Raw genomic sequence first — 24945 nt, 5'->3', positions numbered from 1 at the left:
CTTTAGGAATAGGATAAAAGCCTATCTTAATAAGCTTTAATTTAATTATTTCTTCCTATAAACATGGCAAGATTCGTAAGCCATAAAGAGCTTGGTTTAGTCGTAAAACATACCTTTATCGTCGGTATCCCAGTAGAAACTGGTAGTATAGATAGGGTAAAAGAGAACTGTTAAGAAATACATTCACCGCGTCTATTTAGAAGGTTTCTAGATCAAATATAGCTACTATTACTAGCAATATACACAGGGTATAGGCTACTAGGGTTATAGCCCTAACGTCTTCTTTATCTTCAATGATCTAAAGGTTACTATAAACACAAATATAAGCTTTAAACTATATTAAAAAGCCGTTTTCGTCTAATTTATATTTAAATACCCATCGGATTAGAAGAATTTAATGCCTAGGGCAGGTATTCTAAGATATATTTCTACATTCAGACGAATGTAATTGCGTTATATGATCAGTTTTTTCAGGCATCCAAGCATTTATCTTATTCAGCTTATTGTATTCAACTTATATTACATAGTACTATTTAGCTTTATAGGTATGAACTTGTACTTCTGACCAGTTATCTGGTTCTTTTAGCAAACTATCAACCGGTATCTTCTTTGGTTAAGAGAGTAATACTATTAAAAACACGTACAAATAGCTTAGAATTAGATTCGTCCGATATTTCTTATTAGGTAATTCTTCGTCTTCGTCGTCATCGTTTAGTAAGAATAGTCGTTTTAGAGATATATAATCATCTCCATTAAAGTTAGAATTATCAATAAATACCATTAGACCGTCGTTATATGGTTGATTATCAATGCTTTCCAATGGTATAATAGGCTGATCTCCAAGGATTTCGTCTGGCTCGCTTTTATCTGGTATTACTAGTAGATTGCCAAGGATTTTATCTAGTTCTACTTCTTCTACCTTAGGTTATTCGGATGCCTTAGTCATTAATTAATCTTCTGCTTATTCGTCATATATTTCATCTAGTATATCGATTTCTTTAGTAACCTCAATTTCATTAATTAGTTGGTTGAATTCAGACTAAATTAGTGTTAAGATCACTTCATTGGTCTCATTTACCACTAGAACATTGTTCTCCCATTCCAGGGTATAGAAGCTTATTTCGTTAAAGACAACGTCACATGCGTATATAATTTTCCTAGATTAGGGTATCTAAATACACTATATATTAGAAGCATTATATCCGACGAGATAGCCGATCTATATATATACACTTATTTTAAATAAACGTGGTATTAATAGGATTCGAACGTATGCCTTATAACCATAAATCTTAATATTTAATAAAGATAGGATTATTACCATATAAACCAGGGGTATTACCATTCGGCTAACTAGCGCTTATTAGGGAGATATCCAGTTCAGCTACTTATTAGAGAGCCTATTCTAGATATAAACGGTAGTATTAACTACCTTAGGCCATAAATATACAGATAAATTGGTATTAATAAGCATGGTACACGCTATAATTAAGATCAAAGTACCTAACCTCTCAGCGTAGCTATTTTGCTCAGGTTAATAAGGTAGGGTCATATAAACTTCAATTCCTTTTTCTTCGCATTCTATAAGGAATAGGAGTAAATTCCTATCTCTGTCGCAATACAAAACCTTTGGTCTGATATTAAATTAGGTATCAATAAGGGCAAATTTCATCCAAACTGTGTCTATTACCTGATCTTTACAACTGAGATTAGACGAAATCTAGTATTTAGTCATGGGATCGATTAGATAAGAGATATATCTATAGTGATTATATACTTCTATTATATAAATCAAGTCCTAATAAACAGCTTTAAATAGGTTTTCTCCCATTATAATTGGTCGATAGGATATCTATCTTTTTACCTTAGAAATCAGGTATATTTCATAAGAAGAAAGGGTTAAATTCTTATTAATTTTAACGTTTTCAGCTACTTTTTCGAGATAGTCGAGCACTTGTATATTAGGATGGCCTAAACGGGTATACCATAGATCATATGACCCGCTTACTATATAGGGATCAGCTAACCGTATTATATATAAGACATTAAGTACAGTCATATGATTAATAAGATCAGATGAATCAATTATATCAATCTAATTATCAATCTTTAATAGGTAATTGAGGGAATCTTAGTGCCATTAGACGAAAATCAGGTTAGAATCCTTCTTAACCTTATAAATAAGGCTTCCTTTATCGTTTTTAAGGCAGCTTTTTCATCTATTATACCATATACCTACTTTCTCTACCAATCCGGCTGATATCAAGTTAAGATAAAAACCTAGGGAATATACCATATTTATCAATTTAAACACAGTTTAATCAGATGACTCAGTGGGTTCCACCAAAACGGTCCTAAAACTATCAATTTTTATAATTATATCTCCGATAGAAACATAGGATGAATTCGGTATATAATTAATAAACTTGCTTATATTATTACACAGATAGGTATTAGATCCTATATTAAATACCTAGAGATTACGTAAGAGATTATTATATAACTTCTATATTTATATAATAGTATAGCTACTAAATCGTATTATCATTATCGTCATTTTATTCTTTTTATTATCTAAAGCATGCTTTTTTAGGGCATTTTGATACATATAATTAAAACCTTCATATTAACAGGCTTTTTCGAAGCATTCTTCTATATCAGGTAACGCTTTCCAATCGTTTAGTCTCTTCTTAGGATTAATATAGTGGCAGTCGTCAAATATATGGTTTCCTTACTTTAGGTCTTCTTAGTAAGGGCATTAGAGATCATATATCGGTTTCGTCTGATCTTTCTACTGGTTTTTACTGCTTTAGTCTTTACCGCTTTATTTATTACCTTAGAAAGTGGTATATACAACCTTTATTACAATCTTTAGCAGGTTCAGATAAATAGAATCGCAGTATTTTTTAATCAGTAAATAGAAATCGGGCAATATTCTACCTGATTCTTTGATTATTATAAAATGATTAGTCTAATACTTAGTAAAATATAGGGATAACAATCCCACAGCTTCAAGAAAGTTGTATAAAGCATATGATCCTATAGCTTTAGCGATTTCAGTTTAGGATACTTCTATATAGATATTCTCCTAATTTATAAGCCACTTCTCGATCAATCGATTATATAATAGTCCTTACTGTAAAGCGTACTATTAGCGTATCACGTGACGTTTTTATGATTCATTTATTAGTACATAGATATTATATAGTATAGATAAAGTATCTCGACTAGCTGTGGCGTTACTAATTAGTCGTCTATTATTTATTGAAATTAATCCAATAATGGTATAGAATAGGGCTCGAGCCCTATTATCAATCGTCTCAAATCGTTTATAATCAATCTCGTATTCTTATCTCAATTCTTACTAGAGAGAAAGTTGATGATTGGTCAAAGTAAATATTGTCTCATTATTTGCAAATGTCTCAGCAAAGATGGGACGAATAGGTTCAGTTGGCATTGGTTAGGTCATTGTTTCTTCCGGATTAACATAATCCCATAGTCGGTAACTAACGGCAATTGATCTAATATATATATACCAGACTAGCCAATTAGATTACTGACTAAGTGTAACTAGGGATTTCACTTCTATCATGGTGGCAAAATCAGATAGAAGAAGATTGGATAAGATAAGATCAGATGGACAGTTAATATTGGCTTTAGATAAAAGGGTCAGGCCGGGCTCATAACTGTTAGAGTGTGGTAGAACTAGGCACAATGCTTTGTAATGCACTCTCGAGGGGTCAAATGCGTAGTGTTTAAACAGATAAACAGCTAGGCGGTCAAGGTGTCAGGTCAAAGATGAGATCAAAGTGTATATCATGGGATGAAATAGTCAATTTGTCTAACTAACATTCAGTACAATTTGGGGCTTTCTTATAGCAATCAAACATCGCGGATAACTCGGTAAATCAAAGATCAGATGATTCATGACTTCTCTTCAGATGAATCATGACTTTCTTCAGATGTAACAAAGCAAGATGGGATGTAACAAAGTAAGCAATCAATGACATCATCAATTACATCATTAAAACAGGAACACATATATTCCAACACCATCTGATTCTCGCTCTTCCTCAGCCTGGTCGCTCCCTTCGTCACTATCTCCCCGGGGCACTGCAGTGTAACGAGACACAAAGCTTGCAATAAGATCCGAGTTCAGAGAATTGAGGGCTAAAGCTGGGCGGTTAAATTTCCCATCCTCAATTAAATCCAGCTGGTCGTGAAGGGCTTTCCGCAAGTTTCCTTCTCCTCTGAAGGATTTCTTGAACTCTTTCCGGACACTTGGACCGTAATCCATCAGAGTCTGTAGTTCTCCAGTGCTAAGTTCTTTGTCTTTCTTGCCTTCTAGGGACACCGGTAACGAGTCACTACCCTTCCAGCCTTTGAATCGGGTGGGTCGATTAGGAGCCGCCATGTCACGGATGTAGGCAGCTAGAGGTTTCCCGATCTCCTTCTTGTCCAAGATGCTCATCACTTCCTGATTCTGGACGATCTCTCTGGGCTTGAACATCATCTTCTTCAGTTTGGGCATCAGGTTCGGGTCAAAAGGACTGACGGATCGTTTGACTAGCTTCGTGGAGCTGGACTGGCGTGACTTGTGCTTTCCCTGTGACTTGGGTGGCTTCTTTGGTTGGGTAGATGACTTCGGGGTCACAAGAAGGGGGGAAGCTGGAGACGAAGCAGACCCTCGCTCCTCTTCTGCTGAAGATTGGTCACGGGGTATTAAGGTCCTCGGAACCGATCTTGTGTCGCTGAGTCGAGACCTTTCGGAAACTGCTGGGGTAGGTCGACGAGGAGTAGTTTGGACTTCTTTCGGAGGAGGTTGCTTCGACGCCGTAGAGGTCGAGTCCTTGTTAGAGGGTCCAGCTTGGTTCTTCTGCTCTAGCTCCCCGATCCTGGTAGTCAACTGCTTCACCACCTCCGTCCAATTGACATTGTCATCCTCTCGGGCCGGGATCTCTCGTAGTGATTCAGGTTGGACCTTAGGGGGTGGAGGTGGGAGTTGCTCCGGGTTATTCATGCTGGATTGGAACTGGAGGAAGGCGGCAAACAAGCTGGGGTTCGCGAATAGCTGATTGCCAAGATCCTGGCTGATCTGAGGGTGCGAGTAGAAGGTGGCTGGGTCGTGCTGAAGACCGCTAGGCGATGGATTCGTAGGAGTTCGAGAAGGTTGACGGAGACGATGGTCGTAGCTAGGGTCATAGGCAGGGAGGCTTTTTCCTCCACCTCTGGTGGCAGCTCGAACAGGAAAAATCTCGGCTGAGCTCTTATTGAGGATATCTGGGTTGAAGATGAGACCATGGTCGGGATCCCAATCTTCACCAGGTGCAGCTGCACCTGGGGGACTGGTAAATCCGCTCATTGGTGGTTGAGCTGCTCCAGGAGTAGGACAACGCTCTGAGACAGGATCACGTTGAGCCAGTGGCTTGGATTTGTCCGAGGGGTGGGGGAAATCTGAATCTCTTTCAGGAGCGGAGTAAGAAGGAATGGAGGCGGAACTAATGTAGATAAGGGATTCTGGAGGTGTCTGGTCCTCTGAGGGGCTTCTTGCTTGCCGCTCACTGACTTCTCCTTCAGAACTCATAAGAGGCCGTCCTTCAGCCAGCCTCTTGTTCTTGAGATGATCGATTGACGTTCTGAGGTTTTGATGAGGAGCTAGCCTGCGGAGTCCTTTTCCCCAATCAGGGTCTCGCCTGATGATGCGAGTGTGAGCTTTAGCAAAGATAGGCGAAGACGTGAGTAGCAGGTCTCCTACTGGATGAACCACAGAGGAGAGAGACTTGCCACTACCAGAAGAGAATGATTGGAACGAGCGAGGTTGAGCAGAAGACGTTGTTATTCCACTATCAGAGGGGTCAAATGGTCCTGAGGACAAAGGGGATCCACTATTGTCAAGGGTTGCAGAGGTTGACAGACTTAAGAGTCTAGCCTGTCGCAGTCGATCCAGAAGATCTTGATCAGCAGATACAATGATAGGGGAGGAAGACGTGGTGGACCCAATCGTTCCAATAATCACAGTTCGGTCACACGTGGGGTCCAGCTCCTGCCAACCATCGTAGACTGGGAATTGTGACCGCTTCCTAGTGATCACCTGAGGTGGGATTTGCTTAACTTCATCTCGAGTTAGGAGGGTTCCCACGATTGAACTTCCGTCCTTAGCGACTGCTGCTTGTGCTTCTTTCCAATTGACTCTTCTCCCGTGGTTCTCTGGCGTAGGCCATAGCCGGACAAATCGAGAATAGTCGTCGTAGAATTCACCCTCGTACGTAGCCAGGTATCTTCCCGGACGTAAATGCCATCCATAACCGAATTCCTCCCTTGTTCCGTAGCAATAGTGCTGGGGGTTCCTTGTTGGCCGGAGCCCTGGGTACCGCTCATAAAACATCGTGGGCCAAAGCTTGAACTCCGGTGGGAACTGTATCATGAATCTCGCATCTTTCCGGGTCAAGATAGGACACTTTTCCTCGTACTCCTCATACCACTGCTGAAGATCTTCCATGCGGCCAACTATTCTAGCTGACGAGCGAGGACCAACAATTCCCTCGGGCTCCATAGGTCTGGGCAATGCGAGCCAGGATGGAGGCGAGAGGGGTCTAGCCAGGATAGAAAATTGGGGATTAGTAAATATTTTTGAACGATTTGGCTTATAGGCGAAAGAACGTGGGAATCTGGTTCTGTCTCTATCAAGCGATGTATCAAACAAACTACTCTCCCTGCTATTTATAGTCTATCATCCCACTCCCCGTGCATCTTCATTACCGCCGCGCGACTTTTCCACTGTAGAGAGCCTGGCTCAGCTTCCTGGTAAGATTAGCATTCTTAAGCATCTCAAGATTCTCACTGTTTGTGGAAAAGATGATAGCGTCTTAGAACACGATTTGAAGATATCGTGAGAAAATATACTTAGGCTGCTGTCATCTTATAAGTTCATAGCGTTTGTTCAAGAAATATGAGGACCTAGATCTAAAGAGGCCGAGAGGACCGAGACAGTGAGGACTTGGACGGAGACAAGCAGGACTCGAGCCGAGAGAGGAAACCTTTGCATTGTTTCAATGAACGTGTACCTAGTCTGTCCCCCACCTCCCCTCCCTCTTCTTTCTTCTCTTCTTCTCTTCTTAGTCTGTTCCCCCTTTCCCCTTCTACCTTCTCTTCTTCTCTTCTTCTCTTGTTCTCTTCGTCTCTTCATCCGGACAACTCACCATTTTCACACTCAAGTTGTGCATTCATCGTTTCTTCAGGACAATCTTCCTTTCACAGGTCATACATGCTTTCCACAGTATGACTTCGAATGGGAAACACAATTTTACGGGAGACCTAACGCGGTCCGAGTCCAATTTGCGATGGTACAATGCCTACGCGCCTGTCGATCCCAATATCTACACACAAATGCGCCCCAAAAAGCTCCACGCTTCCAGGGCTGGTCAGGTTTCTCTCCACCGATACCAATCCGGGGTCGACACGTATGGGTGCTACTTGACCTTCAAAGTACGCGATTCGACCACACCTAAGATCATTGCCTCAATCTCAAACGCACCCCTCGAGTTCTCAATCCGTGGGGGGGCGGAGATCCCGTATCTCCAGCTTGTTCTTAAGCTGAAAGGAGAGAAAGTTACGAACAACCTCCGAATGGTATGGACAGCATGGGACGGTGACGGCAATTTGACCAACCGAGTGCCCACTTTCAATGCGGACACTCAATTTCCGATAACACTGTCGGCAAGATTATCAAGTGTCACGATTTCCAAAACCATCCTTGACAATCAGACGGCCAAGCTATGTCAAGGGTCAGAGGGTGCCGAAGGATACGTTATCTCATGGGCGTGGACGAAAGGCCCTCATTGCTTCGATCATATGCTTCCGAATAGTGTCCTTCAAAGCCTCGATTCCGGACAGAGAAAAAGCGTGCACGACTTCCAAGAACTGGGCCGAAATGGTTGGTCGATCACAGTGACTACCCGTGCTCGAGCACATCTTCTGATGGACTGGAACGCATTTTCTGCAATGCCGAACCCAACACCACCTCCGTACCCTTATTACAACTGTTCCTACGTCAAAGCCAGCGACATTTTTTCGGTTATTGATACTATTCCATCGGTGTCTGATGAGATCATCCAAATCCATCATCGCAAAAGACAGCTAGGTTGGCAAAATGCCCCCTTGGGAGACCACAAATACGAGCCGGAAATGCAATTGCTGAATTTCTTTCTCAACGCCCCTCTCACATTCATCAACGAAAGGGAGTACGAGGCTGTGAAGATGATCGGCCTCCTTCGGGAGACCGCAGCACAAGAAGAGGCGTACATACACCAGTTCAACAGGACATACGAATTTGAGCTGATTCCCATGCCCGGATCAAACACAAAGCAAGGCGAGCCTTCCGACTATTACTACGCTGTTCTAGAGGTGATGACAATACACAACGAAGATATCAATCTGGAACAAATTCTCCCTCTTCCAGAGCCTGGAACGCCAGTAGAGATCGATCCTTGTGAGACAATTTCGCCAGAGATGAGAGGCTCTTCCAAGAGTCGAAAGTGGGTAGGAAAAGTCATATCAAGCTCCGTACTTGATCGCGTGAAGAAGACCCCTCTCACCTCTATTTGCATTCAAATCAAAAGAGCCCAGGATCGAGATTCCATTGGACGGGTTCTGAGGCTCGAAGGTCATGTTCGATTTGGATACCCACAAGTGGCAATCGTCCAAGCACGCAAGGCAATCAGATATGCAATGTACGGAAATGATCACTTCGAAATCCCAAGAGAGAACAAGATGAAGCAGCTTTTGTTGGGCAACGAAAACACAAACATCGAGTTCTTTATGCCGTCTCAGTTGAAAATCGACCGTCAAGCCGAGATCTTTTTACGGTCTGAGAGAACTCTGAATACCCAACAGATTCGGGCGGTCAGCTCTGCCTTCAATTTTGGTGCCACTTTTCGAAGTTTCATGGGGCTGATTGAGGCCCCACCTGGCACAGGCAAGACGCAGATTTCAGCGGTCATTGCTAAGTTTTGCTTCAAACACAACAAGCCTCTTTTGATTGTCTGTGGGTCCAACTACGGGCTGGATGTCATTGCAAACCGCATTCGGGAGGTGCTGAACATTGATGACCCTACAGGCATCGGTTTCTACCGACTGGACACTGACTTCGGAGAGACTCCGGAGATGCAGATGTCTCCTGAGATGGAAGGCGCCGAGGGAACTGATGCAACGCGCCAAAATCCTAGCTCGTGTCCTGGATTTCAGGAGGTTGAAAAGGAGCTTCGAGAGCGTGGGATTTCCGATAACATTTGGACGACTTTGACATCGGCAATTAATTCAATGACCGCTCCCGGTAGAAGCTCATCTCTCGGGCGCCAAATCATGTCGCGTATCAACGAAGCTGTCAGTTCCGGGCGCCTCAGGCAGGCCAAACTAGATGAAGAATCGCAGTTGATGCTGGAATTCCTCACATTCCAGGAACTACTACGTCGAGAGGGACGGACCTTTTTGGAGCCAGCCGACTACGAGGACGCTCTGGCTGTACAGGTACATGGCCGTGCGCGAGAAGGCGATCAAGACGACCGACAAAGTCTTCATCAGATGATTGTGCAAAATTACCGAAGATGGTGGCTCGCTTTGCAGGAGTTCTACTTGAGCCGAGCTAAGGTGGTTCTTTGCACGGCCTCTACCGCCGGACGGAAGTCTCTACGAACATTCAAACCCCAAATTGTCCTCATTGAAGAGGCCTCACAGATCATAGAGCCAACATGCCTCATTGCAGTCATGAGGAATTACTCAAAGCTGCAAAAGGTCATTCTGAGTGGCGATAGGCAACAACTCCCGCCGGTTGTGATTTCAGCCGGCAAAAATGAATGCTTTCCCTCAGACAGGATGTCCCTGTTCGAGCGCATGCTTCAAACCGGGTGTTCAACAGTCCAACTGAATACCCAATATCGGATGGCGCAGAACATCAGTGACTTCGTCAGTACTCAGTATTATCATGGGAGGCTAGAAACCCACACTTCCTGTGTTGGCAGGCCAAAGGCACTACACTTCGCAAATTTCATGACTAAAACCTTCGTTCAAATTGAACCTGGTACGTCCTACTTTGTGTCAGTCAACAATTCAATTCTCTGGAAACAGAAGAATGGGACATCTGTGTTTAACCCTGATTACGTTCAATTCATCGGCCAGCTTGTAGAGAAGCTTATGCTAAAGAATTTCTTGCAAGAAGACATCCTCATCCTTTCCTTTTACAGTGAGGAAAGGAACCTTCTCGATAAGCTGATCCGCCTGAAATTAGGGTATAAAAAAATCCGCATCTCGAGTGTAGATGCTGCCCAAGGAACGGAAAGCACGTTTGTCATCTTATCGACCACCCGGCCAGGGAAGCCGTGGGGAATGGGGTTTATTAACAACCTTCCCCGTCAATGTGTGAGCCTTAGCCGGGCACGAGACGGACTGATAGTCGTTGGTCATCAGTCAATGGGTTTGATCGACATAGGGAATGTACAAGTACCTGGAGGCTTAGGGGCTCAGGCTTGGCATAGGTTGGTGAGAAAGCATGAAGCTGACAGGCGTATCATTACCTGGAAATCTCGTGATCATACCTGGTTGAAGGAAAAACTCGGTGTCCCGAATGAAAATCAGTATATGGTCGCCCCGGTTCGATGAAGTTTCAGAAAACGGAATACATCGATCGATTGAATGAAATGTACTCCTCCCCCTGAAAGATTGTTTCTTAGTTAGCATCTTCTTTAATATTAAACCGAAAGTTAGTTAACCTCCAGATCGACTTCTAATTATTAACCGTATAGTATTGCCAGCATCTAAAACCGTAACGCTTTACGAGATAGCGCGGCATACCTTACGGAAGATTAGATCAAGGGAAAAAAGTGAAGTATTAGAGAGAAAGGAAGATTGATAGAGGCTGGCGCTACTTATATATTAGAAGAGGTGTGAATATGGTCAACCGAGGAGATCGCCCTCTCGATCTAGGAATAGAAGAAGGAAATACTATAAGTGATCATAAGATGGACTTTTTTTAGAAAGCGATTCATTGGATAGCAATATCTAGCATTTGACCAAGACTAGGACTACTCTTCAGCCACAGACGACTCTTTCTCACAAAGAAAATTGCTACTCATCTTCTCAGCCTCTTTATATCTCTTCTCTAGCAGCAGGGAGACAAGGTCCTCGCGTTCCTTCCGAATCGCCTCGTTAGGGAGGTTTGTCTGAGCTTTTTTCAGTAGGATAGAGGCTGCTCTATCCAAGGCCTGTAGAGAACTATAGCACTTATGTTGGTCTAGAATATATTAGCGATAAGAACAGCGCTAAGAGAAGTTGTAGACAATACCGAGGTCTTCCACATTGTCCGGGGTGAGGCCATATAGAGTACTGAATCTTTTCCATTCGGTACTGTTTCTGCTATAGCGCTCATTGACTACCATAGCATCGGATCGAACATCGCCGCCATGGATAATATCTCTGTTCAATCTGCGGATTTCCTCATTCCGACGTTCTGTGACCTTGCTAAACGCATCTCGTACCCATGTAGAGATAGCCCTTTGCCGAAGGTCCAAATGGCTCTGACGATGTGATTCGAGCTTCTGGTTCTGGGATTCGAGCTTCTGGTTCTGGGATTCGAGCTTCTGGGTCAGGGATTCGAGCTTCTGGTTCTGGGATTCGAGCTTCTGGGTCAGGGATTCGAGCTTCTCGATCCTTGTAAAAATGTCGAAACCGCCTTCGTTGGCAGCCATATTCTTCTTAGTATCGTATTTGAGAAATGGCGCCTCCTGTACCATTTTGTCCACACAGGCAGGCAGAGGGTTTTCCTTATCCTTAACCTCAAGTGAGCTATGGTAAGCGATCTGGGAGTGACTCTATAGTATAAGTGAATTAGTTGAATCTTTCTTGCGAAGGGATATAGGATATGACTCTACCATTGCGTGTAGGTTAAGATTTGGATTAGTCATAAGCTTTTTCTCAATCCCACCGGCCTCCTCGAGGGCTGGTCTTTTCTTATCCTTAGTCGAATCCACTTTCCTGGTTGACATTTTTGTGTGTCTCTTGATCCTTAAATAGAACCTTATAGGCTTTATCGTCAAAAAGTTTGAACCCTTCGGTCCATTCTGATCCTTAAAGTACAGTCATGATCTTTTACAGGTTCTCGAACTACTTTAGTTACTAGATAAGCCACTCGAACGAAGTAAGTTTTATATTATAGGCTTTCTAGAATAGAGTATTGGTATTAACGGTAATATCTTGATAGTTATTTTCAGCGAAGAATATAGGCATTGCTTATAACACAGGTCCTATCGTATCATATCTAATAAGGAGGCTAGTAAGCAGGGATATTTACTAGATATAGGAGACTGTAGCCTACCCGTGGTATATTATAGCCTCGCCCTTAGGATCAGCCAAGATATAAGTGACCTTATTTACAGTATATTCATTAACTCCGGTCTCTTAAATCATATCTATTACAGCTAGGTACCGAAGAATTCTCTCTAAATAGAACAATTATTTTAGAACTCGACGTAAATACAGTCGTCTCAGATAGCATTACCTAATAATAGAGGAGACGCTCCAGTTAGCTCCGCAATTTTTATGATAGTCAGGGAGGCATCACTTCTTATAAGAAAGCGAAGGAGTCCTAGATCTACACTCATTCGGAGTATCGCACTCGTCAATCCCTACAACTATCAGCACTTTTGGTATCCCTAAATTGCATTATGTGCCCACTAACCGGTACTGCTAGCTCCATTATGATATCTTTTGGAGATTGAAGCTCAATTTTCAATCGTGCGAGGGACCTCTATCTTCTTGTATGTACCTTCTCTCCTAATGTTCCATGCACTGTCAAGTTGATTAACGTTATCCAGGAACAATGGGATACTCCTTATCCCGACTCGCTTAATGAACTACCGACCAGCGTCGCGAACGAGGCTCGCGAACGCCTCGTTCGCCAGTGGCTGACTATTGGGACGATGGGTAGAGAGGTTAGTTTTGATTGCCACATTTTCGCTGCTCTTTCCTATCTGCCTCTGTATCGCTTCTTATTCTATTAAAGATCCTCTAATCCCAAATCTTAGCCCTACTATAACCGTACTAGAGAGGACTCGCAGACGTACGCGCCTGCCCAGCCCACACAGCAACAAATTGATACTATTCTCCGCCCACTACTCCAAAATCCCTCCGCCGCTATGCCGCCAGATACGAATCATGGACAGGTGCCGAGGGCATGTGGATCCACACGAACTATGACGCGGAAAACGAACAAGCCCACCAAACGCTCTGGAATGAATACGTGGACATTTCTCAACTCATCGGACCCGACTCGCTAGTCCTCGAGGACGAAGGGTTATTTGCGAATGCAGATATTGCTCGTGTTCTTAAGCGATTCCCAGAGCGCGTGACGAATAATTCAGTGCTAGAGGATTTCGACGGGCGTGAGAATAAGCTACAGATCTCTTACGAATGCGCGAAGAAGCGGAGGGGCAGACTTTAGGCACACGCGAAGAGGAATTTTCCTTGAACTCTGATGATTTGTGTAAGACGTACTGGATGTATCACGCCACTTGTGTGGTGACTCATGCGTTTATTGAGGACGCGAAGGCTCAGTGCGGCGGAGGGGTTTTACATGTGTTTTTGGACGATTGCGGGAACGTGGTTAGGCAGATGAGGGTGGATTCGAATGAGGTTGACAATTTTGATGGAGCTTGGTCTGAAGGGAGTTGGAAGGATGGCTGGGTTTATCCTGGAATCTTCCTGGGGGTGTGAGAGGGCCTCCATATAGGTGAAATTTGCGAAATTGACTAGGCCTAAGCTTCTGTAACGTGCCAGGGCTTGCAAAGGAAGAGCGCATTGAATTCAAAATAACTAAGATAGGGAGAGAGAGGAAGCAAGTTGTAAAGTGGGAAACAGCTAGTTGATATAGCTGCCCCCTTTGCAAACGATGCAAACCTCGAATCATCTCGCTTAACTATCTAGCAAGCATGTAGTCAAACAGGAGCATGTGAAGACGAGTAGATCGTCACAGCTACTATACTGTTACGGCTTCTTCGCCAGGAATTAGATAGTCCGGAATCACTGGGAACTCATCTCCAGGAAGAGGGATACGTATAGCTACATATACATATTCTCTGTGGTTATTTACTTGAAAACTGGAAGGAGTGAATTCACTATACTACTACACAAACTGAAGGGACGTCGACGCTATGTACATGCGCCTAACTTTCAACATCAACCAGAAATGGCTATATTTTCCGATCCCTCAAATAGACGGTTAGCTTTTAAGAAAGATTTACTTCCGTATAGATACCCGACCATGAAATCTGAAAACAAAAGGAGAAAAATATCAAATATATATCGACGTAAAAGAGGTATCAATAGAAGTTTACAAGGCACAAAAAATGGCCCTAGGAATCATATGACCATAGTCGTCAACAGCCAAATTGCATATATTCCTTATTTAGCAAGTAGTGATAAATAGGCCGAGACTAAAAGTACTATTAGCTAATATATAGGAAAAAGGAAAAGTAGTAAGAAAACTTACAGAGAGGGGTTCTAATCCTTAAAGAAGTTAAAGTCGGTACTACTAGCGTTCTTTATCTTATAGGTAACAGACTGGCCAGCCGGATAAGAGAAGGTAGAGATAACGTATACATTACCTAGGAAGACAGTAATTGTACCGAGGTCCTAGGATACCGAGGGCATATTACTAAATAACGTTAAAGAATCAGTAGGAGAAGAGAGCTAAGCGAAGTCAATCCTTCTATCCCTATTAAAGGTATAAGATAAAGTCTCGAGCTCATCAATCCTAGGGAAGAGGAATATAAGGCTGCAGGTCTTACCAGAGTCAGAATTTAGGATATCGAAGTTAAACACAGTCGAGGTAGTCAAGCTCACGCTACCGTTAAGCCCAGTTCCAGCGGGGGTATTAGGTAAGGACGAGTCGACGGGAACAATAAGGTAAGGGATCTTATAGTTACCCGAGAGGGTAGTAGGACAAGCACTACCAGAGGTCCCAGTAGCCGAGGTAGTGCCCGTAGTAGGAGAGGCAGGGCTAGCAGGGACGGATACGCTACTAGAGCCAGTAGGATAAGAGGTACCACCGGAGGTAGTGGGAATGGTAACTGACCTAGTAGGACGTGCGCTACCGGTAGGGGAAGGTACAGTAGCAGATCTACTAGGGTACGAACCACTACCACCTCCGCCGCCGCTAGGGGGAGGCACAGTAAGAGAGGTCCCAGGCCGCGAACTACCGCTAGTAGGAGCAGGCACAGTAGCAGAGCCACCAGGGTATAAGCCCCCGCCGCCGGAGAAAGGAGGAACACTAACAGAGATACCACCACCGCCTCCACCTCCGCCGCCGCCACCGGGGGAAGGCGCAGTAGGAGAGGCACCAGGCTGCGATTCACCACCGCCAGTAGGAGTAGGCACAGTAGCAGGGCCAGCACCGCCGCCGCCGGGAGTAGGATATATTACTGTAACAGTAGTAGGGGGCTGCGGCCCGGCACCACCACCACCAGGGGCTCCAGGAGCACCGGATGTAGGGCAGCTGCAGTCAGTGACAGTGACCGTGGTCGTGGCAGTATGACCACCGGGACCAGGAGCAGGGCCAGGCGCAGGACCAGGAGCGGGACCAGGTGCAGGACCAGGTACAGGGCCGGGAGCAGGACCAGGACCAGGACCAGGAGCGGGACCGGGGCCGGCACCACCACCACCTCCAGGACCAGCGGGACCAGGTATAGGACCAGGAGCAGGGCCGGGGGCGGGACCAGGAGCGAGACCAGGAGCGGCGCCAGCGCCAGCGCCACCACCTCCAGGACCAGGTGCAGGGCCGGGAGCAGGACCAGGAGCAGGACCAGGAGCGGGACCGGGGCCGGCACCACCACCACCTCCAGGACCAGCGGGACCAGGTATAGGACCGGGAGTGGGACCAGTGCCCGAGCAAGAGTCGGCAGACATCTGCACATTCATATATCTAGTGACATCCATCTTATTAGGGGTAGTATAGACATTCAGACCAGCGTTCTCGCCGGTAGCACATGCAATGAAGTCAGGGCTGTTATGATACTCGAGTTTACCCTAGGAGTTGACAGAGAAACCGGGTATAGCAGTTACACCCTTATCACATTAGAGTTAAGTGGTAGGAGCTGTCATATCATTAGATATATATCCTTAAGTAGTTGATATATAGGATATAGATTAATTCACTTACGAGTAAGGATGCACCTACGGCCACTAGAGTCAGTGATACTACCATTAGCGTCGATACAGTACTATACGGGTAGCAGATTACTATCGCCAATACGGTTCTAGCTATCACCTAGCTAGCCAAGTATACCGGAGGTACCGCTGGAAGAAGTAAGGTAGAAGCAGCAGCTATCGGCACGGCCAACAAGGGCGTTAGAGCCGGCAGTAAAGGCAGCGACGGTAATAATATTCCTTATAGTTACTATTCAGCGAATGTGAATAAGCTAATTAGCTAGTAAATAAACACGGCACCCCTTCTTAAGAATATCGTAAGCAGTTGAACGACCTAACAATATATACCGGTAGAGTTATGGTGGCAGAGTGGCTTAAGTTTAGGAAGTAAGGTTTTAGGGAGAGTACATCTTTATAGGCATCAGTGGGGGTTAAAATCCCAAACGAATCAAACAGAATATAACATCAGGGCTTATATGGCCGGCCAAAGTCCCCGAGATAAAAACATAGAGAAACTGCATACTGTCAGCTATTCATGCCGTTGACCGTGGGGAAGAACTCCGATAGACCAACCCTGGTTTCAGAGAGTAGACAATAGTAGGTCCGAACCAGCCGGAGCGAGATACGTTGGGACATCCACAAACGTCATATTAAACAGAGACCCAGTTGATAGAGGTGTGGAGAGATAGAGTATAAGACTATGCTTGTTTCTCCACTTAAGAGCAGGATCTGGGGACATGGACAATGGTCACTATGAGAAAGATGTAGACTTACTGTCTTGCTTACGCCCAGGCAACCCTATTGAAAGTGGCAATATGCATCTTCCCATATATTACTGCCAATTTGAGTCCTCCAAGAGGCTCAAGCCATTCAATTGGGTGCCATTGTTGTTATTAGGTAGTCGAGGATATATTCGTCAAGATACTAATGCTCCAATTTTTGATCCAGTAGCTAGTATACATCGTACATATAGACAGTCAGTTATATTACAACTGCAGATCTTTGTGTTATCCATATGAAGGATAGCCGCTAAGTGTACAATCTAGACTTGTATAGCAAAGGATAGAGGCACTAGTACAGCATAAATCACCTTATAAGTATGATGAAAGACGCACCAAGAGATTGGATCGGATTTTCCACGGGTGTCATCATTAAACAATATGGAAGTGGACCCCCGGATTCGACCCCTATTTTTATATCATTCAACCATGGCACATTTACAACAGTCTCTCATTTTGGAATTATTAGCCGCCTACCATTTGCACTGCTCTATACTTATTCTATAAGACTGAGCTTTTTTCCGCAGCGAATACATATCACAGTCCACAGCGACGCGTGTCTCTATTCATCGTACATCCGACGAGGCCCCCGACTTGGGATTCATTAATCGTGTCACATTATAATACCTGTTATATAATATCTTCCGTAAATTTAGGACATGATAGGTGAAGATCCCAGAAGGAGCTGACACAAGAGGCAGTCTACATAGGTATACAGGGGGCAAAGTACGAATGTGTTCAGGAACTAAATCAATCCCCCATGCAACCCGACCAATCGATCGAAAAGCTGGCGTAGAACCGGCTGTCTTAGATCTGATAGAGAGAGTATGTCAGACAAGGTTAAAATTGACTTTGTGGATTTACAACCTCATCTTTGTTATTATACACCGTAGCGTACGGAATATGTTACTTCGCTGATCGCCTCCACCCGTTAGTATTATATACGGCGGTCAAGATTAAACCGATGTGCCGTGTCGATCTCAATGTGGAAACGACTCGATAGCTAAGTGGGGCATAATGAATTAGAATATTGTAGTAATGACGAGCCTTCATACGTCATAATATTATAGATTTCAATTCCCAGTGCCAAGACCTATCGAAAATTACTACTAATGCTACATAGATAGAAATGCACTATCCGACTCGGCAAAGAAGCTATCCCAATCCACTATCCCTAAGTCCACATTTTCATTGAAGACCTGCCAGAGGTCATCTAGAGAAGGCAATGCAGGGTCTATAATAAGCTCATCGAAGCTTCTACCTATCGGATATAATATGCTTATAGGTACTAGAGAGGCATAGGCAAGACCCGATAAAGCCTCAGGGCCTTAAAAGGTAGGTTACATTATTATACTTTCTTTAACAGCCGAGCCCAAAGTACTATACCGACGGAGAGCTGTCTTAAAGGTTTTAAACAGCCTTCCTATAAAAGGGAGTTCCTCTTTAGCCCTTTCTAGGATTAAAAATACCTCTAAGATTTCCGTTTCCTATTCCTATAGGTAATCACTCCTACTAAAGTCTATAAGGAGAATAATAATCGCTATATAGACAGAATATAGTAAGCCTAGAAGTCTTAGCCGCACTATTATAAAGGGAACCACCTCTAGTAAGAGTTAGCGTTTAGTACAAATCACTATTTAAGCTACTTCTAGGTATACTTTCTGTAAGTAATCGTATAAACGATCCTTAGACGCTCGCGATAAATAAGGCAAGTAAAGCCTATATCTTTAGATATAAAGCAGAAAATTAATAATATATTATTATATGATTATTCCAGGAGATCTCCAAGGATCGCTATTTAGTAGCTCATCCGACCTATAGTCTAATAAGAAGAACAGACTATCTATAAATTTATAAATCTTACTATCAATTTATTTCATATACTTATAGTCCGGGCTTCCTAGATCTAATATTCTAAACAGAGTATAATCTATGATTTCATGGCAAAATTCACCTAATCGAATCTATTAGAGATAGTAAGACATCGATATTAGGTAGATAAGTGGCTTTCTAACTCTAACCATCCTATCCACAATATCTTCGTCATTCACATTATAAGGTTTATTAGTCATTATATAGCATAGATCAATTAAATATATACCCTTCTATAGACTAGATAGTTATAATATCTACCTATTATCTATAAGCTTATAATTATAGAAGAATAAGAGGGGAAGGAGGAATACTCACTAATCAGTCGCTATAAGATACCACCATACTCTTCTATATATTTCTACTTTTACAGAGGATAGCAAAGGTATATCTAGGTAGGAATTATATAGATAGTCAATCCGATATAAGGAAAGTTCTCTTCTAAATAATATAGCAGTAGAGACTATATATTAGGCTTAAGGGGTAATCCCTATAGTATTAGCAGTTATAAATATAAGGATAATCATCGCTTAGATATCCTTAATAGACTTAAAGTATTTATAATACAAGTAATCGACTATCTCCGACACAAGTCTCATCTACTATATAGATTATACAACTGCTTCTTCAACAGTCGAAAATATAGGGTTATATATATCGCGTTTAATCCAGAGGGATATAGTACTAGCGAGAATACTAAGGAGCAATAAAATGTACCCAATCTTAACCAGCTTACTTTCTAAGAGATCATAATACAGTTCCTCTACCATAGTATACACTAAGGGGATATAAACCACATAGTAGAGGAAAGTGATTTCTATGATATACTTTTCCACTATTATCTTCACTTCATTATAAAGTAGCAGCCAGATACATCTTTTTATAGGTTAAGCTTAATATATAATTAGTTCAGATCCCACTATATTACAAATAGGGTAAGTTTTAAATTCGATCTCATACTTAAAAATATTACCCTATATACTCTTATCAGCCGATTTCCCATAAATTCGATCGAGGCCGGCGTACCAGCGAGCCCAACGATAATATCTAGCCTTTAAGCCAATTTACAGCCAATATATATGATTAACCTTTATAAATCATGGATAATTGATTCGATTTTAGGTAGGAGGAGAATAGAGTAACGAAGCCTAGGTAGTATCTTATGCCGCAGGACTAGGTACTAGTCCATTGGTAATCACGATCTCTTCTAGCCTCCACAAGCGGGCTAGTATATCTGAATGATCATTGCTAGGTAATATATCTATCTGATTCTGAGGACTAGAAGGCAATTCTGTAGTAGGATAGAGCTGACAAGTCTTGCCCCGACTAGTGCAGTTAGAGCAAGGGAATTGCCGGCTATACTTGAGTTTCCTCAATCGACAGAAGTAGCAAGACACCGGTCGCGAGCGTGATGATCTAATACACTGTTTCTCGACTCGAGACATTTTTACCCCGAATATTGTTTAAGGCAATCTCCGTTGGGCTCTAGGTGTTGTGTGTGAGATGGTGGCGAGATGCCGACAATTGACAGAACCGACCAATCAAAGGCCGGCGAATCCGCGGAAGTTCCGCGGCCTGCATGGATATCTACTATAGGAACTATATGAGAGAGACGAGGTATATAAAACCTCTTTACACTAGAAATTTCATATTCACTCATCAACCTTCTATTCTACAATATAGGATTGTGTCAATATGGACTCCATTATTGCTCAGATCCGAGCTCTCGCCCAAAACACCGATGAAGCTGGCCGGTTGGACATGATTCAGTCGAGTGGAAGAGCCCCCCATGCGGGAACTGGGGTCGGTTCTTCAGGCAACCCCTCTGTATAGATGTGAGGGGGCATTGGACATGCCGTGATATCACGGGCCAGCCCTGGACTCGGGCACGTGGACAAATTCCCGAAGTTCGTCAAGGCTTTGGTATACTGCGAACTCCTCTTAATTATTATCCGGCACATATGTGAATCTGATTTGTCCAACTGAGCAATAAAAACTAGATCTTTCACGCTAAGCAGTAGCTGTCCACGGCATACTAAATCATATGACTCGCCTAGAGGCGAGGAAAGAAAAAAAGAACTTCGATACCGGGAATCGAACCCGGGGCCGCGGAGGTCAGATACTGAAAATCCGCTAGGTTAACCACTACCCCATATCGGAGGGGGACTGCGAATTACCCTCTTAGGTTTAGTTCTGACCTCTTGGGTTTAGCGCTCTTTGTCCGTGTGCGTTCCCGTGCGTGGTTCTATATAATCCCTCCATAGCCCCTTCAACTTTTCGCTGTTTTTCGCCCGCCCGCTTTTCCTTTCTCTTCGTCTTCGTCCGTGCTCTGCAGGTGAGGCATTTCTGCTATTGATCCGGATCACCGAGCTCCTGAGCTCCGCCACCCCCTATCCCTCGATGTGACTCATCGGCTATTCTGCGATCGTGCGAATGCAATCTGCGTTGCCCGCCCTCGTCTAGCCCCTCCCTGTCTTCCTCAGCTCCGACGGGTACGCTTAAGATGAGACCGCCTTTACCCTTGTTGCGCGACGCCGACCGGCAGACACCGACCGGCAGGCTCACCGCCCGGGATGTCAATTGAGCTTCTGCGTAAGTAGGCGCAGTCACCCTACATTCTTCCATGAAAGCGTCCCTATGCAGCGGGGCTGCTAATTTGCCTTGGTGCCGATATACAGTGTGAGAGCTTTATTAACCTTGGCTGATAGCGCTCGCCCTACTTCAAAACCGAAGATGACCGGGATCGGATTTCTCGGCCGCGATTCATGACTTACCTAGCGATTAACCCGGGGGCAGTTTTTTTATTATTTCGATGATTGTAATATCCACGGCGTTCAGGTCCACAAAGCCGCGAGGCGACGCCGTAGTCGATGCTAGAGATCTACGCCGTCTCGATCCATATCATTAAGGGGCCTTTGTAACCGAACTAATTGACTTTACGATCGATTGGCACAGAGGACGAGATAGAAGGACAAGGAATAGGTCATGCGGACTGGAGATGGAGGTAGCGTGTATTTCCTCATTGGTCCACTCTTTTGCGCTTCGTCTTTTGTCTCGAGTTATGGAAGAACCGGCGAGCAGAGCTCAATCAATCCAGTGGTGATGACATTGGGCGCAGACGATGCGTATACCTGCAGTTTTTTAGGAATAGTAGCAATATTGTGGTATGACCGCTGGGTTGTCGTCATCCTTATTCTAGATATCTCCGTAGTCCTGACCCCTCTCGTTGAAGGCGCTCTGTGGCTGTAATCCTCGTTGGCTTTACGGTTGATTTCTATAGAGCGCGATATGGATCAATAAGAAAACAAGACTCATTCCTATAGCCTCTGCCTTGTGTGGACTGGAGATGATAAGGGGGTCCTTAGTCTCTGTGTTGGTCTGTCTCGTATGTTTCGTCTTCTGTTCTGGGCTATGGAATGACTGGCAAATATAGCTTAATCGAAACGGTAGCGATGTTATAGGGCGCGGCCGATGAGTAGGAGTGCAGTCCTCCGTAAATAGTAACAGTGCTTTGTGATGTTATTGGATCAAATGGACGATTAGCTGGTCATTCGTAAGGTATTCCTATGTAATATGCATTGGATATAGAGACGATTGACAGATGGGCCTCGTCTAGAAGCGATCTTACTGGATCTTGTCGTCTGAAGCTGAGACCTAGACGAAGGTGCCCGTTCAGCCTATAGGCTGAATAAGGTGTAATCCGCTAGATAAGAGATATAAAGGTATGTATCTTGCCTACTGTTTCTCTGATAATAATAGTTAAGAATTGGTTTAGGTCTTTGATCTTGATTATAGCCGTTACTCTTACCCTATATTAATTATTGTCGACCAGAAATGACGCACTTCCGTACGTTCCTTACATCTGGTGGTATATTAGTAGTCAGCAGCCACGTGTAGCAATTATGTAAATACATACCAAGATAGATCTCGGAGGAGAACCCTCCTTTTCACAATTATACTCATTTTACCCTTTGGTCCAGTATCCTACTGCTCGTACCATATAAAACAGCCTCTCTTTTATTCAATAGTTATGAGCCCGGTTCACTAGTATATTAATTGTAATTGAATACTACTGTGGTCTGCTCCACGAGCTACTGTATCCCTGAGCATAGAAGTACTTTTGCTTACCTAGTACTTCCTATCTATCCTCTACTAACTTATATAAGAAAGCTATAGAAAACGAGATATTATTCCTTTATAACGATCCTAGTAGGATCACCGAATAGGTCTCGAGTATACCTAGAGTATATATTATTCTAAGGAACTTAACCTAATGGTAAACCTAGTTTATATAGGTAGAGATAATTGCTAAAAATCTCGATATTTAGGATTATATTAACCTAAATATTAGCGAAGAAAAGCGGCCTACCCTACCTATAAAGCTAATTTAACTAAATAAAAATAATAAAAAGTACAATTATAATATAATAAGTCGATTAATAATAAACGGCTAACTTAATTATAATAATAATTAGAAAGACTATAATAATAATCTATCTAAGTATAAGATAATCAAACTAGTACTTAATAAGGTCTCTAAGAGAATAAGGAATATACTTACTATTAAGATCTAAAATCTAATAGTTAAAGTATAGGAAACTAGTAAGCTACTAGCTACCCTATAATCACATTTCTCTTATATAGATATAAAGTAGGTCTAGATTATTAGGAGATAGTAGATAGTTATAGTAATAATACTAATTAAAGATATAGTAATTAATAGCTAGTTAATAAAATTAGAGAATCTCTATATAGAATATATAGCTATAAAAGTAAGCTTTATAACTAATAACTAAAATATAATCTATGATTTCTTAGTAGTACTTAATTCTATTAAGCCTTAATTCTATTACTATTAGTACTAGAAGGTTTTCGAATAAAATGGAAAATATATATTTACTAGTATAGTGAATATATACTATTCGGAATAGTCGCTCTTTAACTAGAAGAAGTTATTAAAGCTAAAGGTACTATAGGCTGCTTTTATAACTCTTAGGGATTAGGGGGAAGCTAAAAAACTAGTAACTATAACTATAATAACTACTATAACCATAAAGGAAAAGAAGATATCGATATCTCTCCTAGCTTATATATATAGAGAAAACCACTATTTTAGTATATATCTATACCTAGTTAAGGTAGTATACCTACCTAGTTAGAAACCTAATCCTAATATTTAAAAGAATATATAAGGAAAGGTCGATAAGTTATCTAGAAAAGTAAAGGACTATATAAACTAACTTCTAGCTAAACTAGTAGAAGAGGAAGATATAGACTAAGTATACTTTATAGAAGTAGATCTAAATAATAAAGACTACTTAATAGCTATCGAAGATACTACTTTCCTAATAAACTTATAATCTACCCTATAGGATTATTAGCTAATTAATTTAGTAACTAGCCGATATATTATAAATAACTAAGGCCTCTTTATTAAATTCTATAAAAAGATAGGAGAGCTAAAGGTTAGTAATATATTTACTAAAGTCTATAGTACCGGTAAAGTCTAGATTAAAACTATTAGCTATTATAGCTAACCTATTAATCTAATATTAAACGATATTAAGTACTCTCCTAGCTTCTACTATAATCTTATCTTAATAGTATTAATTAAATAGAGGGGGTATAAAGTAGATTTTAATAATCTAACTATTATATATAAAGATATAGGCCAGACCTTTATAAAAATAGAAGAGATTAGGAACTTCTTTATACTCCTATATATTAACTTTATATTTCTAGTAGTATTTATAATAACCTCTTTTAATATAACCTAACGTTTAGTATAGCTACTAGTCTTAAAAGTAATAGTAGAGAGATAGTATTAGCGACTTAGCTATATATTTAGTAAGCGCGTAGAATAGCTTACTAAAATAGTTAAGGGTATTTAGATTATAAAACCCTTATATATAAATACTAAGAGTACTATAAATAACCTAGAGTTATATAAGATATATTAGCTTAGTAGAATACCTAAGTAAGTCTCTTATTATATTTAAGGTATAAATTTTAGACTACTTAGTTAGATATATTTCGATCTTATTATACTCCCTAAAGTATATAATAGTAATAAGTAGATCTCTTACTTCTATATTAATAGTAT

General features: G+C 42.3%; 8 protein-coding genes across 8 annotated transcripts; 2 read left to right on the top strand and 6 right to left on the bottom strand.

Moving 5' to 3' along the window:
• Window positions 1-4203: 4203 nt before the first annotated feature.
• On the bottom strand, window positions 4204-6553 carry N7518_002779 (uncharacterized protein; the record flags this gene model as incomplete). Its single annotated transcript, XM_057183707.1, has 2 exons — window positions 4204-4213; window positions 4269-6553. The coding sequence occupies 2 exons, from the start codon at window positions 6551-6553 to the stop codon at window positions 4204-4206; spliced, it is 2295 nt and encodes a 764-aa protein (XP_057045157.1).
• Window positions 6554-7278: 725 nt separating this feature from the next.
• Window positions 7279-10653, top strand: N7518_002778 (DEAD/DEAH box helicase; the record flags this gene model as incomplete). Its single annotated transcript, XM_057183706.1, has 1 exon — window positions 7279-10653. The coding sequence occupies one exon, from the start codon at window positions 7279-7281 to the stop codon at window positions 10651-10653; it is 3375 nt and encodes a 1124-aa protein (XP_057045156.1).
• A 422-nt stretch (window positions 10654-11075) lies between these two features.
• On the bottom strand, window positions 11076-12035 carry N7518_002777 (uncharacterized protein; the record flags this gene model as incomplete). Its single annotated transcript, XM_057183705.1, has 3 exons — window positions 11076-11284; window positions 11336-11861; window positions 11922-12035. The coding sequence occupies 3 exons, from the start codon at window positions 12033-12035 to the stop codon at window positions 11076-11078; spliced, it is 849 nt and encodes a 282-aa protein (XP_057045155.1).
• Window positions 12036-12360: 325 nt separating this feature from the next.
• Window positions 12361-12745, bottom strand: N7518_002776 (uncharacterized protein; the record flags this gene model as incomplete). The annotated part of the gene is made up of 3 exons (XM_057183704.1): window positions 12361-12446; window positions 12548-12674; window positions 12728-12745. 3 exons carry the CDS (start codon window positions 12743-12745, stop codon window positions 12361-12363), a joined length of 231 nt encoding a protein of 76 aa, XP_057045154.1.
• Window positions 12746-13222: 477 nt separating this feature from the next.
• N7518_002775 (uncharacterized protein) lies at window positions 13223-13489 on the top strand (the record flags this gene model as incomplete). Its single annotated transcript, XM_057183703.1, has 1 exon — window positions 13223-13489. One exon carries the CDS (start codon window positions 13223-13225, stop codon window positions 13487-13489), a length of 267 nt encoding a protein of 88 aa, XP_057045153.1.
• Window positions 13490-14736: 1247 nt separating this feature from the next.
• N7518_002774 (uncharacterized protein) lies at window positions 14737-15981 on the bottom strand (the record flags this gene model as incomplete). Its single annotated transcript, XM_057183702.1, has 1 exon — window positions 14737-15981. The coding sequence occupies one exon, from the start codon at window positions 15979-15981 to the stop codon at window positions 14737-14739; it is 1245 nt and encodes a 414-aa protein (XP_057045152.1).
• A 2104-nt stretch (window positions 15982-18085) lies between these two features.
• N7518_002773 (uncharacterized protein) lies at window positions 18086-19042 on the bottom strand (the record flags this gene model as incomplete). The annotated part of the gene is made up of 5 exons (XM_057183701.1): window positions 18086-18297; window positions 18325-18457; window positions 18617-18689; window positions 18855-18934; window positions 18992-19042. 5 exons carry the CDS (start codon window positions 19040-19042, stop codon window positions 18086-18088), a joined length of 549 nt encoding a protein of 182 aa, XP_057045151.1.
• Window positions 19043-21191: 2149 nt separating this feature from the next.
• N7518_002772 (uncharacterized protein) lies at window positions 21192-21467 on the bottom strand (the record flags this gene model as incomplete). Its single annotated transcript, XM_057183700.1, has 1 exon — window positions 21192-21467. One exon carries the CDS (start codon window positions 21465-21467, stop codon window positions 21192-21194), a length of 276 nt encoding a protein of 91 aa, XP_057045150.1.
• Window positions 21468-24945: the final 3478 nt, after the last annotated feature.

Source organism: Penicillium psychrosexuale (assembly GCF_028828465.1).
Source record: "Penicillium psychrosexuale strain IBT 29551 chromosome Unknown utg000002l, whole genome shotgun sequence".
In the NCBI taxonomy this organism is placed as follows: Eukaryota; Fungi; Ascomycota; class Eurotiomycetes; order Eurotiales; family Aspergillaceae; genus Penicillium; species Penicillium psychrosexuale.
Note: the sequence above shows the minus strand (reverse complement) of the source record. Positions and strands in the feature narration are given on the sequence as shown.